Source organism: Ailuropoda melanoleuca, chromosome 2, assembly GCF_002007445.2.
Source record: "Ailuropoda melanoleuca isolate Jingjing chromosome 2, ASM200744v2, whole genome shotgun sequence".
Lineage (NCBI taxonomy): Eukaryota > Metazoa > Chordata > Mammalia > Carnivora > Ursidae > Ailuropoda > Ailuropoda melanoleuca.
Window position 1 is genome coordinate 27,156,792 of NC_048219.1, and position 18,937 is coordinate 27,175,728.

General features: G+C 39.8%; 1 protein-coding gene across 1 annotated transcript in view; it reads right to left on the reverse strand.

The window, feature by feature from the left end:
• Positions 1–18,735, reverse strand: part of TXNDC12 (thioredoxin domain containing 12) — a 30,225-nt gene extending 11,490 nt beyond the window's left edge. Inside the window, exons 1-2 of the mRNA XM_002915723.4 lie at positions 18,507–18,735; positions 1,296–1,356 (exon numbers count right to left, since the gene is read on the reverse strand). Coding sequence (XP_002915769.1) covers positions 1,296–1,356; positions 18,507–18,603 — 158 coding nt within the window. The 5' untranslated portion in view covers positions 18,604–18,735. The remainder of the gene's footprint in view (positions 1–1,295; positions 1,357–18,506) is intronic.
• Positions 18,736–18,937: the final 202 nt, after the last annotated feature.

Below are 18,937 nucleotides of genomic sequence, written 5' to 3' on the forward strand. Positions count from 1 at the left end.
TTTGTTAAATCTGGCAACCCCATTCTACAGAATGTGTGAGACTAAAAGCCATGAAGCTGTAGGATCTGTTCTAGCAAAAACAAACACAATACAGTTGACCCTTGAAAAACATGGGTTTGGATTGCACAGGTATACTTATAATGCAGATTTTTTTTTTACAGCACAGTACAATAAATGTATTTTCTCTTCCTTATAATTTTCTTAACATTTTTTCTCTACCTTACTTTGTTGTAAAAATACAGTATTTAATACATATACAAAATATATGTTAATGGCCTGTTTATGTTATCGGTAAGGCTTCCAGTCAACAGATTACTGGTAGTTAAGGTTTTGGGGACTCGAAAGTTATATGCAGATTTTGACTAAGCGGGTGGTCAGCACCCCTAACCCCCAGCATTGTTCAGAAGTCAACTGTAAATTTTCTAGGTGCAGAAGTGTGTTTCTGTCCAAGTATGCGTGTATATAAAGTAAATGCACATTTATTGGGTCTTTCATCTCTCCGGTACAGTATAGTGGAGAACATTCAAGTATTGGCTCTGTCACTTACTAGCTGCGTAATCTATTGACAAGTTATTTAATCACTGTGTGTCTCAATTTCCTCTCCTGTAAAATAATAACAGTATTCTTTCACAGGCTGAACCAACCCCATTAGTTACAAGGATTAAATAAATTAATGCATGTAAAGCACTTAGATCAGTGCTCTAGCCTTCTCTCCCCTGCTCTCCCTTTTCTTTCTCCTTTATCAGTTATTTGCATCAGTGCATAGACTGAAACTAATTGAAAGTTAAGACTATTCAACTTGAAACTGTTAGGCACTGTGGTTTACTGGTTGAGTACGGGCTCTGAAGCCAGAATGCCTGGGTTTGAATCTTGGCTCTACCACTTACTAGCTGTGTGATCTTAAGCAAGTTACTTAACTGCTCTGTGCCTTAGTTTTCTCATCTCTAAAATGAAGGTAACAGCAGTATCCAACTCAAAACAGCTGTTGTGAGAATTAAATGAGTTAATTCACATAATTCAGTGTCTGATGCATAATAAGCACTTAGTAGTAGTAGTTATAGTAGTAGTATTGTCTGTTTTGGCATAACCCTTCACCTGAAATTAATGTTAAGTTGATGGCTGGAAAATGTCTTACCAGCACAAATAACCTATTGAATGTATTTTTTTTAAAAGCAGTCTCCAGGCCCAACATGGGGTTGAACTCATGACACTGAGATCAAGAGTTGCATGCTCTACCCAACTGAGCCAGACAGGCACCCCCTCCACCATAAATAACCTAAAACCGTATCTTGTACCTGGCAGCTGCTTCCTTCTTCCCATCTTCTAGTGTCCTCCAATGAATGTGATCTCCAAAACCTGGAAGGAAAGAGCCTTATAAACATTCACCCGTAAACAAAGGGCAAAGACCCAAAAAAGGAACATGCCATGTTCACAAGATACGCATAAAAAAGTTTTCCTCTGTCTAGAGCATGGTGTTCAAGTCCCAGCTCCACCACTTTCTAGGTGTATGGGACTATGAACAGTCCCATACCTCAAGCCTCAGTTTTCTTTCATACCTATAAAATAGAGATACCACCACCTATTCATAGTTTTTAAGGAGATTAAACAATGGCTGTGAAAGGCTTTGTAAACTAACACTGAGTATGCAAATAATACTATAAGAACAAATGAGAATTTTCCACAGAGTAAACGTAAAGTGGGTCATACAAATCATTACTAGTTGGAGACAATATAGCACATAGATTTAGATCATAAATACATGGGTATGTGACTCCACTTCCTATTAAATGTGTGAATGTAGTAAATTCCCCGAGTCCCAATTTCTTCATCTTTAAAGTCAAGATAATAATACCTACCTCCAAGTGTTGGTGTAAAGATTAAATGAGATAATGTATTTAAAGCTACTCTTATTATTTCCCTCATTCTGCCAGAGTGATCTTTTAAAATCATATCTCTGCTGGGTAAAAACCTTTCAGAAGCTCTCCAATTACCTAAAAAGAAAGGTCAAACTCTGGTAGCAAGACTTACAAAGCCTTTCAGAATATGGCATCTGCCCATCTCCCCAGGCTCACTTTACACGCTTTTTCTAAAATTCTATATACAAAACTATTTTCATTTCCTCAAAACTGGCTGCCTCCTTGGTCTTTTCTTCCACCCTCTCTTCCAATTCATTCTTCAAGTATAAACTTAGAGGGCATCTTTACTTCTGGTAAATCTTCCCTGACTCCCAGGCATCCCGGTGGCTCGGTTAAGCATCCGACTTTGGCTCAGATCATGATCCCACGGTCCTGGGACTGAGACCAGTGTCAGGCTCCCTGCTCAGTGGGGAGTTTGCTTCTCCCTCTGCCCCTCCCCCTGCTCCCGTGAGCATGCACACGCTCTCTCTCTCTCTCCTTCTCAAATAAATAAATAAAATATTTAAAGAAAAATCTTCTCTGACTCCCAAAGCACCACCTTCTTGCCCCATCATAGCACTTCCCAGGCTGAACTGTAAATGTTTATATGCCTGTCTCCCTCACTCTAAAGGGAATTCCCAAAGGGCTGAGACCGTATCTGTCTTATTCCTTCCAGTTTCCCCAGCATTGAGCACTACACATGGCCATAGTAAGTGCTCCATAAAAATATTTATTGAGTAAATGAATCTTATTTTGGCCATATCATGTAAATGACTTAATTTTATATTTGGAAGATGTTGAGTGATCATTATAATGCTGTCATTTATTGGTCACCTTATATGTGCTCGTGTTAAATACACATCGTTTCATTTAAATTTGGCCTGAACAATAACCCTTTCTATATTTCCCTATACTTCTGTTTTCTCATTAGTAAAATAGGTATAATAATATCTATATCTCATAAGATTATTACTGAATATTACATAAGAAAGACTATATATATTACCTTAGCACACTGCTTAGCATTTTATAAATGATCAGTAAATAGCAGCTTTGTTTGTTATTCTTTATAGCTTGAGACTTCTAAGGCTCAGAGAAGTTATACAACCTGTACCAGGTCACATAGCTGGTAAATGGCCACGCTGGGATTTAAACTTCAATTTTATGACTTCTCTGTTATTATACTATCTTTGGAGCCTTTCTTTCCCTGAAATAAATTCAAATTTCCATCATTGTTACCGCAGGGGAATAAAGAGATCATCCAAATTACCAAAGGGAGGCAGTGTCCAAACTAATCATCATCATTTTTCATTCCCAACAGCATGAATTGCTAGCCAAGAGAAAATGTGTCGTTTGCCCAGGGCCCAAAGTCCAATCCTGATGAGTCAATGATTAAGTGAGAGTGAAACTCTGAGAACTGGAAGGTGCCTAATGTGACTGATCACCATCATTCTACCTGCCAATAGCTAAACTCAGCCAACTGAATCCTGCTTTGGTGGGAATGCACAACTAGACAGGCTGGAGGGATATCCACCTACAAAACAATAACATCCCAGATAAAATGGACTTTCAAAATGTACTCACTGGACTCACAGTGATAAATACAAACACAAAATAAGCTAAAACTGGATGAGGAATAGTGAGCAACAACAAAAGGGAAGACTGACCTGAAAGGAACATCCATTACAACAGAGCAAAACGGAGGAGATATATCTGAGACTCGATATTAAACCAACTCAAAAAAGACTAATGTGATAATACCCCAGGTTTCCAGATGAATCAAATGCCAAACCTTTTAGAGGGAAGTAATCCCCTCTTTAGGCCTCCAGAATAGCCACAGATGAACAATTATGAATTCACAATCCTAGATCCCCAGGCATGTAAGAAAACAAGCCACCACAAGTAAGAATCAGAAGAAGCAACAAACAGAGTTAGACCCCTAAGGACTTTGGATATTAGAATTAGCCATAGGATACAAAATAACTATGTGTGAACAGCTGAGGAAATAATACACGGGATCACAAAAATGGGAAAGCAATACAGGGAATAAATAGGCAAATCTATAAAGGCACCAAATAAAACTTTTAGAAATTAAAAATATAGGAGTGCCTGGTAGTTCAGTTGGTGGAGCATCTGACCCTTAGTCTCAGGGTTGTGAGTTCAAGCCCTACATTGGACATGGAGCCTACTTTTATTTATTTATTTTTTAAAGATTTTATTTATTTATTTGACAGAGAGAGACAGCAAGAGAGGGAACAGAAGCAGGGGGAGTGGGAGTGGGAGAAGCAGGCTTCCTGCTGAGCACGGAGCCCGATATGGGGCTCGATTCCAGGACCCTGGCATCATGACCTGAGCCGAAGGCAGACACTTAACCGACTGAGCCACCCAGGTGCCCCTGGAGCCTACTTTTAAAAAATTTGTTGGAGCTCCTCAGTGGCTCAGTTGGTTAAGTGTCTGACTCTTGATTTCAGCTCAGGTCATGATCTCAGGGTCATGAGATTGAGCTCCGTGATGGGCGTAGAGCCTGCCTGGGATTCTCTCTCCCTCACTCTCCCTCTGCCCCTCCCCACCTCCCGCTCTCTCTCTGTCTCAAAAAAAAAAAAAAAAATTGTTGAAATATAAAATCAATGGACATTCAGTGATAAAAAGAAATGAGCTATTAAGCCACAAAAAGACACAGAGGAAACTTACATGCATACTGCTAAGTGAACAATGCCAACATAAAAAGGCTACATAATATATGATTCCAACTACAGGACATTCTGAAAAAGGCAAAAATATGAAAACTGTAAAAAGATCAGTGGTTGCCAGGGGTTCACGAGGGAGGGAGGGATAAGTAGGTGGAACACAGAATTTTTATAGCAATGAAACTATTCTGTATGATTCTGTAATGGTAGATATATGTTATTATGGACTAAATTGTGTCTACCCTACCAAATTGGTATGTTGAAGTCCTAAACCACAATACCTCAGAATATGATTGTATTTGGAGACAGGGTCTTTAAAGAGGTAATTAAATTGAAATGAGGTCATTAGTGTGGGCCCTAATCCACAATAACTGGTGTCCTTTTAAAAAGAGATTAGGACATAGACACATATAAAGGGAAGACCATGTGAAGGCACAGAAAGAAGACAGTCATCTACAAGTAGAAACCAATCCTGCCAACCACTTGATTTTGAACTTCTAGCCTCCAGAATTTGAGAAAATAAATTTTTGTTGTTTAACCAAGTCTGTAGAATTTGTTATGGCAGCCCTAGCAAATTCATATATATCTTATTATATATTTGTCAAAACCCATAGGATGTAGAGCACAAAGGTGAACCCTAATGTAAACCATGGACTTTGGTTAATAATAATGTATCAATACTGGCTCATCAATTTTTATCAATGTACCACACAATGCAAGATGTTAATAATAGGGAAAACTGGGTAGTGAAAGTGAGGGGAACTCTATTTTCAGCTCAATTTTTTTTATAGACCTTACACGGCTCAAAAAATAAAATATATTACTTTAAAAAAATTCTATGGAGGGGTGTCTGGCTGGCTCAGTTGGAAGAGTGAATGATTCTTGATCTCGGGGTTGTAAGTTTGAGCCCCATGTTGGGTGTAGAGATTAGTAAAAAAAAATAAATAAACTTTTTTTTTAAATAAATAAACTTTAAAAATATTTTAAAAGTTTAAAATTCAATGGATAGGTTAAAACAGCAAATTAGAGACAGATGGAGAGATAAATCAAAGGTTATCCAGATTGCAGCACAGAGAGATAAGATAGAAAACGAGAAGGTGAGGCCAAGAGATATTGAGTAGATTAAGAAAGCTAGTATAAAAAAAGTTGGGAGTTTCAGGAGTGTCTCAGAGGCTCAGTCAGTTGAGGGTCAGACTCTTGAATTCGGCTCAGGTCATGATCTGAGAGTCGTGAAATCAAGCCCCACATCAGGCTCCACAATCAGCAGAGTCTGCTTGAGATTCTCTTCTCTCCCTTTCCCTCTACCCCTCCCCCTGCTTATGCTTGCTCTCTCTCTGTCTCTAAAATAAATAAACAAATAAATAAATAAGAGACAAAACTAAAACACTGAACACTTGCTTATAAGTAAAGAGGAGGTGATTGAAGTTGCAATGTTCTAAGAACCTCTTACCATTGGAGGGTTAAGATATTAATGTTATATTTTGTAAGTATGCAAGTAAAATTTCAAAAGTAACCACCAAAAGAATAGAACTACAGTGCCAACTTCCAAACTAATAATGGAGATAAAACAAAAAAGAACAATTAAATACTCAACCCCTGAAGTAAGGGGAGGAAAAAAGCACAGAAAAATCAGTAGTAATGCAAACCAGATGAGAGAAATAAGATCAGCTCTGTCAGGGTGCCTGGGTGTCTCAGTCGGTTAAGTGTCCCACTCTTGATTTTGGCTCAGGTCATGATCTCAGGGTCATGGGATGTAGCTCTGTGTCAGGCTGCACACTCAATGCAAAGTCTGCTTGTCCCTCTCCCTCTGTTCCTCCCCCCAGCACTTGCACTCTCTTAAATCAATCAATCAATCAATAAAATCTTTTTTAAAAAGGCCAGCTCTGTCAAAAATCACCATAAATTAAGTGGACTAAACTTGCCAGTTAAAGTTAAAAGAAATTGTCAGATTTTAGTTTGTTGTTTAAAAAAAAAAACAAAAAAACAAAAACTACCCCTATAATGTTTAGAAGAGCATCTAAAACAGGGACTTGAAAAAGTTCAAAAAAAGTTGATTGAAACTATGTGTTGGGCAAATGTCACCCCCCCAAAAAAGTCAGAGAAGCTAGATTAATATCAGGTAAAATTAAATTTCTCCACAAACCTGAGCTACTAAGAAGTTAGCTGACAGAGCTAAAAGTCATAGGAGGTTATTACTAAGAGAGATTCTGTTCAACCACCGTTCAACAGAACTTTCTGCAATGATGAAAATGTTCTTTATCTACATTGCTCAAGATGTTAGCCACTAGCCACAAGTGGCTACTGAATACCTGCAATGTGGCTGACGCAACTGAAGAGATGAATTTATAATTTTAATTAATTTAAAACTTAAAGGTGCCATGTGGCTAGTGCTACGATATTAAAACAGCACAAACTTAGAGATTAGTGCAATCCTCTCATATCCTCTAGGAAGGGCTAGAAAAAAGAAGAGGCTACCCAAAGCCACAAAGTAAGCCACAACCAGTATTCAGATCTCCTGATTCCTAATTAACCTGTTTTCCCAGTGCTCCAACATGTGCCTAGCTGCCCTTCTGCATTATCCCTAAGACTAAGCCTAGAGGTATAGTTTGCAACAATTCACCTGGCAAGGGCAGTGCAGTTCCACTAGGAGGAAAGACACTTGAAAATCAGTGCAACAGGTCCCTCCCCCAGAAGATCAGCAAGAACGTCTGGCTAGGATCAAGTTTACCAATCACACAGAACTGCAAAACTCCAGCGCTAGGGGAAAATAGTATATAAAGCAAGAACATCAGGCTAGGACCAAGTTTACCAATCACACAGAACTGCAAAACTCCAGCGCTAGGGGAAAATAGTATATAGAATTAATGGTTTTTTCCCATGATTCTTAAGTCTTTCAATTTTAATTTTTTTGTTCTCTTTCCTTTTTCAGCCAATTTCTTATTTTATCAACTCTTTTTTAAAAATCTTTGTTAATTTTCATTTTTACAGTTACATTCTATCCTTTCATTGTATTTCATTTTACTTTTGTATACATAGAAGTTTTTCTTTCTTTACAATTTTAGAATGTAGTTTCTTCTATCAAACAGATCAAAATACACTCCAGATATAGTGTATTGTTCTATTCACCTGTTTATATTCCTTCCTTTTTTTCTTTTTATGCCTTTTAATTTTCATTTTTACAGTTACATTCTATCCTTCATTATATTTAATTTTATGTTTGTACATATATAAGTTTTCTTTCTTTACAATTTTGGGATCTAGTTTTCTAACAAACGGAACAAAATACACACAGGACTGTCCAGTGTATTGCTCTGTTCTGTTCACCTGTCTCATTATATTTTTTTTTCCTCCCTGATTTCAGGTCTCTTCTCATTTGTTTAGCGTATATTTCTTTATGGTCATGGTTGCCATTTTAGTATTTTGTTCTCTTGTTCGTCTATTCTTCTCCGGACAGAATGACAGGATGGAAAAACTCACTTCAAAAAAGAGAACAGTACTGACTGCCAGGGACCTAATCAGTACAAATATAAGTAAGATGTCAGAACTAGAGTACAGAATAACAATTATAAAGATACTAGCTCGGCTTGAAAAAAGCAAATAAGACACGGAAAAATAAAAGAACTAAAATCAAATCAAGTCGAAATCAAAAAGGCTATTAATGAGATGCAATAAAAAATGAAGGCCCTAATTGCTAGGATATATGAGGCAGAAGAGGGAATTAGTGATATAGAAGACGAAATGATGCAGAATAAAAAAGCTGAGAGAAAGAGAGATAAACAACTAAATCACAAGGGGAGAATTTGAGAGATAAGTGACACCATAAGGCCAAACAATATTAGAATAATTGGGATCCCAGAAGAAGAGAAAGAGAGAAGGGGGCAGAAGGTAAGCTGGAGCAAATTATAGCAGAGAATTTCCCTAACCTGGGGAAGGAAACAGGCAATCAAGTCTAGGAGGCACAGAGAACCCCCCTCAAAACCAATAATAGGTCAACTCTCAGACATATAATAGTGAAACTTGCAAATCTCAGAGACAAAGAGAAAATCCTGAAAGCAGCTCAGGACAAGAGGTCCATAACCTACAAGGGTAAAAACGTTAGACTGGCAGTAGACCTATCCACAAAGACCTAGCAGGCCAGAAAGGACTGGCATGATATACTCAGAGCACTAAACGAGAAAAATATGCAGCCAAGAATACTTTATCTGACTAGGCTGTCATTCAAAATAGAAGGAGAGAGAAAAACCTTCCAGGACAAACTGAAACTAAAAGAATCTGTGAACACTAAACCAGCCCTTCAAGAAATATTAAAAGTGATACTTTAAGTGAAGAGAGAGACCCAGATTTAACATAGACCAGAAAGGAACAGAGACAATATACAGAAACAGTGACTTTCCAGGTAATACAATGGCACTAAATTCATATCTTTTTTTTTTTTAAAGATTTTATTTATTTGACAGAGAGAGACACAGCGAGAGAGGGAACACAAGCAGGGGGAGTGGGGGAGGGGGAAGCAGGCTTCCTGCTGAGCAGGGAGCCTGATGCGGGGCTCGATCCCAGAACCCTGGGATCATGACCTGAGCCAAAGGCAGATGCTTAACAACTGAGCCACCCAGGTGCCCCTAAATTCATATATTTCAATAGCTACTTGGAATGTAAATGGGCTAAATGCCCCAATCAAAAGACAAAGGGTATCAGATTGAATAATAATAAAAAAAAAACAACAGGACCCAATGATATGCTGTCTATGAAAGACTGATTTTAGACCCAAAGACACCTCCAGATTTAAAGTGAGGGGGTGGAAAACCATTTATCATGCAGTGGACATAAAAAGAAAGCGAGGATAGAGATCCTCGTATCAGTCAAACTAGATTTTAAACCAAAGACTGTAGTAAGAGATGTAGAGGGACACTATAACACACTTAAAGGGTCTATCCAACAAGAAGTTCTAACAACTGTAAATATTTACGCCCCCAACACAGGAGAAGCCAATTATATAAATGAATTAATAACCAAAGTAAAGAAATATATGGATAATAATACATTAATAGTAGGGGACTTCAACGGCCCACTCACAGCAATGCACAGATCATCTAAGCAGAAAATCAACAAGGAAACAAGGGTTTTGAATGACACACTGGACCAGATGGACTTCACAGATATATTCACAACATTCCATCCCAAAGCTACAGAATACTCATTGTTCTCAAGTGCACATGGAACTTTCTCCAGAATAGATCACACACTGGGTCACAAATCAGGTCTCAACCAATACCAAAAGACTGAGATTATTCCCTGGATATTTTCAGACCACAATGCTTTGATACTTGAACTCAATCACAAGAGGGAATTTGGAAGGAACTCAAACACTTGGAGTTCAAAGAGCATCCTGCTAAAGAATGAATGGGTCAGCCAGGAAATTAAAGAAGAATTTTAAAAATTCATGGACACTAATGAGAATGAAAACACACTGTTTCAAAATCTCTGGGATACAGCAAAGGTGGTCCTAAGAGGGAAGTACACTGCAATACAAGCCTCTCTCAAAAAATTAGGAAAATCCCAAATATACAAGCTAACCTTACACCTACAGGACCTGGAGAAAGAATAGCAAATAAAGCCTATACCCAGCAGGAGAAGAGAATTAATAAAGATTAGAGCAGAAATCAATGAAACAGAAACCAAAGGAATAGCAGAACAGATCAACAAAACTAGGAGCTGGTAATTTGAAAGAATTAATAAGGTTGATAAACCCCTTGCCAGACTTATCAAAAAGAAAAGAGAAAGGACCCAAATAAATAAAGTCGTGAATGAAAGAGGAGAGATTACAACCAAACCAAAGAAATACAACTATAAGAACATATTACGAACAACTATATGCCAAAAAATTAGGCAATCTGGAAGAAATGGATGCATTCCTAGAAACATACAAACTACTGAAACTGAAAGAGGAAGAAATAGAAAACCTGAACGGACCCATAACCAGCAAGGAAATTGAAGCAGTAACAAAAATCTCCAAATAAGACTCCAGGGCCAGATGGCTTTCCACAGAAATTCTACCAAACATTTAAAGAAGAATTACTACCTATTCTTCTGAAGCTGTTTCAAAAAATAGAAATGGAAGGAAAACTTCCAAACTCTTACGAGGCCAGCATTACCTTGATCCCAAAACCAGCAAAGACCCCACCAAAAGGGAGAAATACACACCAATATCCTTGATGAACATGGATGCAAAAATTCTCAACAAGATACCAGCCAATAGGAGCCAATAGTACATTTTTTTATTGTATTTATTTATTTGACAGAGAGAGAGAGAGCACAAGCAGGGGGAGTGGGACAGGAAGAAGCAGGCTCCCCATTGAGCAGGGAGCCCGATGTGGGGCTTGATCCCAGGACCTTGGGATCATGACCTGAGCCAAAGGCAGACACTTAGCCGACTAAACCATCTAGGTACCCCAGGATCCAACAGTACGTTAAAAAGATTATTCACCACAACCAAGTGGGATTTATTCCTAGGCTGTAAGGGTGGTTCAACATCTGCAAATCAATCAATGTGATACATTACATAAATAAAAGAAAGGACAAGAACCATATGATCCTCCAAATAGATGCAGAAAAGGCGTTTGAGAAAGTACAGCATGCTTTCTTGATTAAAACTCTTCACAGAGTAGGGATAGAGGGAACATACCTCAATATCATAAAAGCCATCTATGAAAAACCCACGGTGAATATCATTCTCAATGGGGAAAAACTGAGAGCTTTTCCCCTAAGGTCAGGAACATGGCAGGGATGTCCACTGTCACCACTGCTGTTCAACATAGTACTAGAAGTCTTAGCCTCAGCAATCAGACAACAAAAAGAAATAAAAGGCATCTGAATCGGCAGAAAAGCCAAACTCTCACTCTTCACAGATGACATGATACTCTGTGGAAAACCCAAAAGACTCTACCCCAAAAATGCTAGAATTCATATAGGAATTCAGCAAAGTGGCAGGATATAAAATCAATGCACAGAAATCAGTTGCATTCCTATACACTAACAATGAGCAGAAGAAAGAGAAATTAAGAAGTCAATCCCATATAAAATTGCACCAAAAACCATAAGATACCTAGGAATAAACCTAACCAAAAAGGTAAAGGATCTGTACTCAGAAAACTAGAGAACACTCATGAAAGAAATTGAGGAAGACACAAAGAAATGTTAAAATGCTCCATGCTCATGGATTGGAAGAACAAATATTGTTAAAATATCTATGCTACCTAGAGCAATCTATACATTCAATGCAATCCCTATCAAAACACCATCAACTTTTTTCACAGAGCTAGAACAAATAATCCTAAAATTTTTATGGAACCAGAAAAGACCCCAAAGAGCCAAAGGAATGTTGAATCAAAGCTGGTGGCAACACAATTCCAGACCCTCAACTCCATGGTCGACTAATCTTCTACAAAGCAGGAAAGAATATCCAATGGAAAAAAGACAGTCTTTCAACAAATGCTGTTGGGAAAATTGGACAGCCACATGCAGAAAAATGAAACTGGACCATTTTCTTACACCATGCACAAAAATAGACTCAAAATGGATGAAAGACCTAAACGTGAGATAGGAATCCATCAAAATCCTAGAGGAGAACACAGGCAGCAATCTCTGTGACCTCGGCCACAGCAACTTCTTGTTAGACACGTTGCCAAAGGCAAGGGAAACAAAGGCAAAAATGAACTATTGGGACTTCATTAAGATAAAAAGCTTTTGCACAGCAAAGGAAACAGTCGACAAAACCAAAAGACAACCGACAGAATGGGAGCAGATATTTGCAAATGACATATCAGGTAAAGGGCTAGTATCCAAAATCTATAAAGAACTTAACAAGCTAAATACCCAACGAACAAATAATCCAATCAAGAAATGGGCAGAAGACATGAACAGACATTTCTGCAAAGAAGACGTTTAAATAGCCAAAAGACACATGAAAGAGTGCTCAACATCACTTTGCATCAGGGAAATGCAAATAAAAACCACAATGAGATACCACTTCACACCAGTCAGAATGGCTAAAATTTACAAGTCAGGAAACAACAGATGTTGGCGAGGATGTAGAGAAAGAGGAACCCTCTTACACTGTTGGTGGGAATGCAAACTGGTGAGGCCACTCTGGAAAACAGTATGGAGGTTCCTCAAAAAGTTGAAAATAGGGGCGTCTGGGTGGCACAGAGGTTAAGCGTCTGCCTTTGGCTCAGGGCGTGATCACCCGTGATCCCGGTGTTATGGGATCGAGCCCCACATCGGGCTCCTCTGCTATGAGCCTGCTTCTTCCTCTCCCACTCCCCCTGCTTGTGTTCCCTCTCTCGCTGGCTGTCTCTATCTCTGTTGAATGAATAAATAAAAAATCTTTAAAAAAAAAAAAAAAGTTGAAAATAGAACTACCCTACAACCCAGAAATTGCACTACTAGGTATTTACCCAAAGATACAAATATAGTGATCTGAAGGGGCACTTGCACCCCAATGTTCACAGCAGTAATGTCCAAAATAGCCAAACTATGGAAAGAGCCCAGAGGTCCATCGACAGACAAATGGATAAAGATGTGGTGTATATATACAGTGGAATATTATGCAGCCATCAAAAAATGAAATCTTGTCATTTGCAATGACGTGGATGGAACTAGAGGGTATTATGCTAAGCGAAATAAGTCAATCAGAGAAAGACAATTATCTGATCTCACTCATGTGGAATTTAAGAAACAAAACAGAGGATCACAGGGGAAAAGAGGAAAAAATTAAACAAGATGAAAGGGAGGTAAACCATAAGAGACACTAAATCACAGGAAACAAACTGATGGTTGCTGGAGGGGAGGGGAGTGAGGGAATGGGGTAACTGGATAATAGACATTAAGGAGGACACGGGATGTAACAAGCACTAGGTATTTTATAAGACTGATAATCACTGACCTCTACCTCTGAAACGAATAAAACATTATATGTTAATTAACTGAACTTAAATAAAAATATTTTTTTAAAATGTTGGAATTTTTCATAATAGTAATAACCAGCATCATTTTTGAATGCCTACTTTGTGATAATCACAATAATACAATGATAACAACAAGAATATTAATAATGACTAACACTCATATGTCATTCATTATATGCCAGGTACTGATTTCCATGCTTTTATATGTGTCAACTTATCTTCACAATAAATTTATGAGGTAGAAACTCTAATTATCTCCATTTTACAGATATGGAAGCTGAAGTTAAACAGCTTGCCCAAGGTTACACTGCCATTAAATGACACAGCTAGGATTAGAACCCAGGTGGTAAAGTTCTAGAGTTTGTACTTTAACCACACACTATACTGCCTCTCTAGCAAAGGTTAAACGAACAATTTAATGAATATGGCCTCACCAAAGCAGAATGCAAACACCCACTTCAGATCTGAAAAACCAGGTGCTTTTGTTTCCCTTCAAAAATAACCTGAAAGGGTACAGTGTTAACCTTGTTACTAAAATCATCTACTTTGGATGCCTGGGTGGCTCAGTAGGTTAAGCGTCTGCGTCTGCCTTCAGCCCACGCCATGATCCCGGGGTCCTGGGATCGAGTCCCACACCCAGCTCCTTGCTCACAGGGAGCCTGCTCCTCCCTCTTCCTCTGCCTGCTGCTCCCCCTGCTTGTGCTCTATCTCTCTGTCAAATAAATACATAAAACCTTTAAAAAAAGTTCACCTACTTCCCTGACACCACCCATGCATACACACATGCCACCGTGGAACGCTGGAAGTAAGTCCAACTTCCTGAAGTGTCACATGCACAGCCACTTAACTTATACCGCTATCTGCAAAGTGAGCTGAAGGCTCCCACATCCAGTTGCTCTTTCCCTAAAACATTAACATTACAAGGGGGGAGGGGAAGGGACCATTTCTAAACACAGCATTTACGTCAGAATTCCCAAGCCCTTCATCTTAAAATTGTTTTTATCAATGTAAGTGAAAGACACCAGAAAAGTATTATCCACCCCCTCCCGGGCTGACGAAACAAAATATCAAGTGTCAGAGCTGGCAGCCAAGCTTCTAAAACAAGCAACACTGTACCTGAAAGGTAGAATAACACAGTGGCTAAGAAAGGAGGGTCCAACTGCAGTGGAGCAGACCTGGGTTGGAAGCCTAGTTCCATCCTGACTGTTCTCACAAATGCAAAATATAACTAACAAATTATCTATCCCATAGGGTTATTGTGAATGCGCACAGTGTGGGAGATAAACACTTTGTATATGTCAGTGACAAATTTTTATTCCAGAGACTTGAAATGAAGTCATCTATCTCTGGTTCAGGCAGGAGAGCACACGAATCGCCCCCATCAACAGCTTTATCATTTCTCCTGTGAAGTTTTCAAAGGAGTTTCTGCACTCAGAGGCAGGAATGGTGTACTGGTTAAAAGCACAGTCTCTGGGATTTGTATCCAGAGAGCCCATTTACTAGCTGTGTGGCCCCTTCCCCCATTTTACATTCTTCATCTGTGAAATGAGGATGGTGAGAAAAAAATATGACCCATCTTAGAGGGTTATCATGAGGATTAAACCAGTCAATACATGAAAATACACAGTACAGTGCCTGGAATAGAGTGCACGTACAGAAAATGTTAGTCATTACAATTCTCCCCATAGGGGATACATTCCAAATTTTTAGGACACAGAGAACAACAAAATTATAGTTGACCCTTGAACAGCATGGGCTTGAACTGCATGAATCCACTTATACATGGATTTTTTTACAGTACAGTACTATAAATGTATTTTCTCTTCCTTACGATTTTCTTAATTTTCTTTTCTCTAGCTCACTTTATTACATAAAAAGTGTATAATACATATAACATAAAAATATGTGTTAATCAACTGTTTATGTTATTGGTAAGGCTTTTGGTCAATAGAAAGCTATCAGTAAAGTTCTGGAGGAATTATATGCTGATTAACTATGGGGTGTGGGGGGATCAGCACCCCTAACCCGTGTTGCTCAAGAGTCAACTGTATTTGAGAACACTATGTTAGAGCTGGAAGGACAATTTCTAGTTCAATACTCTCATTCAATAAAAAGTCTCCAGGGAAGACCAGAGCTGGCTACCTGGTCTGTCCAGCATTAAAACGCAGGCCTCCTGATTCCCATCCAGTGCTCAAAGCACACCACTGTATTTCCTGTTCTGAATGAAAAGAATAGGGTCATTTAGTCTCTCCTCTCTGAAAACCAACAGGCCATCTTCTGGAAACACTTGGGAAAAATCTTAACTCATCAAGATTTTCAGGAGCCTTGCTTCAGGTAGCACATTTTGGGGAGGTGGGGTTCGAGGGCTATAATTTATTTCCCAAGATTCCATACCCAAGAGACACAAAAAACAAAAGTTTGAAAAATTATTAATTCCTTTCAGGAACAAGTAAATATTCTTCCTTGGGACGGCATAATAATAAATATAACTAAATACTCTCTCAGTTTGTAACACAATATGAAGTGCCTATCATTTTTTTCATTTAATCTTCACCACACAGCCCTCCTGCCTCAAACTGCCCTCCTACATCCTCCTACAGGAAATGCCTACCTGGTATTTCCCTGCTCACAGTACAGTGTATGCAACTGCCTGCTTACTTGTCTTGACAGTCTTCAGACTATAAGCTGAAAAAAAATACGGATCTCAATGATCAGGTGTACCATTCATTTCTTCTTCCAACAACCATTCCTGGGCATGAATGAGACAGAAATGGTCCTGGCTTACTGCGGCAGACTCTACTTGCAATAATCTCTCACTCCACATGCTTTTTTTACAAAGTGACCTCACCATTCCTTCCATGGAGCTCCTTCCCTTGAATATGCCCTTACAGTGGAAGTGATGCTATGTGACTTTGTAAGGCTAGATGATAAAAATGCAACACATTTCCACCTTGTTCTCTTGGGATGGGCACTCTTAGGACTGTCGTACTGTGAAGAAGCCCACATCTAATCCATGAAGAAAGACCCTATGGAGAAGTAACCTGCTCAGCTGAGGCCCCAGACATGGAACCAAGGGACATACCTTCCCCAGTGTGCCTTGTTTGCATTCCTGGCCCACAGAACCATGAGCATAATAAAATGATTTCTTTACACCACTTTTACACCACTTTACACCAATTTTGCCGTGGTTTATTATGCAGCAACACAACTAGAACCACCACACAGGACTTAACGCCTAACAAGGAATAAAGGTACTAAACAGGTGACTCCAAGGTATTGCCTACACCTAACAGTAACTGGAACAGAATAAATTATTTGTTGAGTGTCTAAGATAGTTATTATTATGCCCATTTTGCAGATGAGGAACTGAGCTTTGAGAGGTTAAGCAACTTGCCCTAAGCCTCTCAGCTGGTCAATCGCAGAAGAAAATAAAGCTCGGATCTACGCTCACACTCCTAACACCATATTCTGTCTTCCTTGCTACTTATAATTTTGTGCTAAATATACAGTAATCTATTTTAAAATGGGATTGTCAGTATTGAAAACATTCTGGCCCAGTAGAATTCACCGTGAAGTTTCATCACTGAAATGGAAACCTATATACCACCTTCTCAGAGAAGCCTTCTTTGGCTTCTAGCTCATGTAATGCTGGCTCCCTTATCCTCCCCAGACATCCTACTCCATCACAGTTTCATTTTCTTCCTGGCACTAATCCCTAGCTGAAATTATCTTGCTTCTTAATTTGTTCTTGTTCATGTGTCCACTCTCCGTATCTCTGACTCTAATAAAAACTGTGAGAACAGGAACCTTATCTGTCCTGTCCACTGCTATCTCTCTAGTGCCTGGGGCAGTGCCTGGAGTATAGTAGGTGATTAAAAATTATTTGCTGGAGTGACCACATTCAGGCACACTGAATGTCCACCCAACTCATCACCTATCAACAAATGCGCAACTAGGGAGGATATAGAAGAACTTAAAACAGCAGGACTGCATCAGAATCATTCCATCCAGTAAGGTCAGCGCAAAAAATGAAAGGAAAGGGGAATCCATACTACCACTCTTCCACTTAGGAAAAGCACAAACCCTGAGTTCCAAAGAAGATGTAGGGAAGGGGATGGAGTAGGGGATCACACCTCTTATCCCCCATTCATAACCACTGTCCTCTCAGTCCTCAAAAAATTTCAGTTTCGGGGCACCTGGGTGGCTCAGCTGTTAAGTGCCTGACTTCGGCTCAGGTCACGATCCCAGGGTCCTGGGATTGATCCCTGTATCCCGCTCCCTGCTCAGGGAGGAGCTTGCTTCTCCCTCTCCCTCTGCACCTTCCCCTGCTTGTGCTCGCTCTCTCGAGCGCTGTCAAATAAATAAATAAATAATCTTAAAAAAATATATCGGTTTCTTCAGACACATTGACTTAAGCACACCAAGGACAACTGTTAGTTACCCTCTAACATCGACCCTCTAACACCTTTCATCTGGCCAGTCACACCTTCCTGGTATGCAGGTCCTATTCTCCCCAAGGCACAGAGGAGGCAATAACCCAGCTCTTCAGAGAAGAGGTAAGGAGGGGGATCTCAGAGCCAGGGAAAGGATCTCTGCATATGCTGATGTCCAGAGGCCCTATTTCTCCCAGAAGAGAAGGTGATTGAATGTTCCTGAGGACTTACCAAGTGCTAGACACCTATGCTGGACTCTTAAACATGCTTTCCCTAATTTAAGTTATTCCTTACTCCCAACCCAAGAATTTAGGGAGGCCTCCAGCACAACTTCCTCATCTCAACATTCCCCAGACCCGCTATTCCCTACCCGCAAGAAATTCTCAAAATTCAGGAGCGGTTAGGGAGGATAAAAAGAAACCTGGCGTGGCCTAAGAGAACGGGAGGAGGATCGTGTTAGCACAAGAAGAGGGTTATACTGGGCTGGGCCCAGTATGAGTATAAATTAAGATAAGAAGTTGGTCTGACCCTTTCCAAGACCAATATGTCCATCAGAAGAGGTGACGAGAAGCAGGAAACTGAAGCCCAGCAAATAGGTGGCCCCGAGATGAGACCGCGGTTCCATTGTGGTAGATGCGCGGGGCCACTGGGCTGAGCAGGCGGAGGAGAACCAGAGCCCTAGCAGAAGGTCCGCGCCGTTCCCCAAGTGCGGCTCAGCCCAACCCCTCGCGTTCCCAGATTTCCCCCCCCCGCCACCCACCGTAACCCTGGAGGAAGTGATGTTAGACGGATGTGGGTGGTGCCTCCGGGGTCTGGTTTGAGATGGAGTACGTTTAAAGGTACAGATCACGTAGAAGGGTGCGGGAGTTGCTTTCCCGCGCGAGCGGCTTCCCCTCGATTCTGGGTGTTCAGTCGGAAGATCGAGAGGGAAAAGGTGGACGGGACAGCGTGGGTGGGAG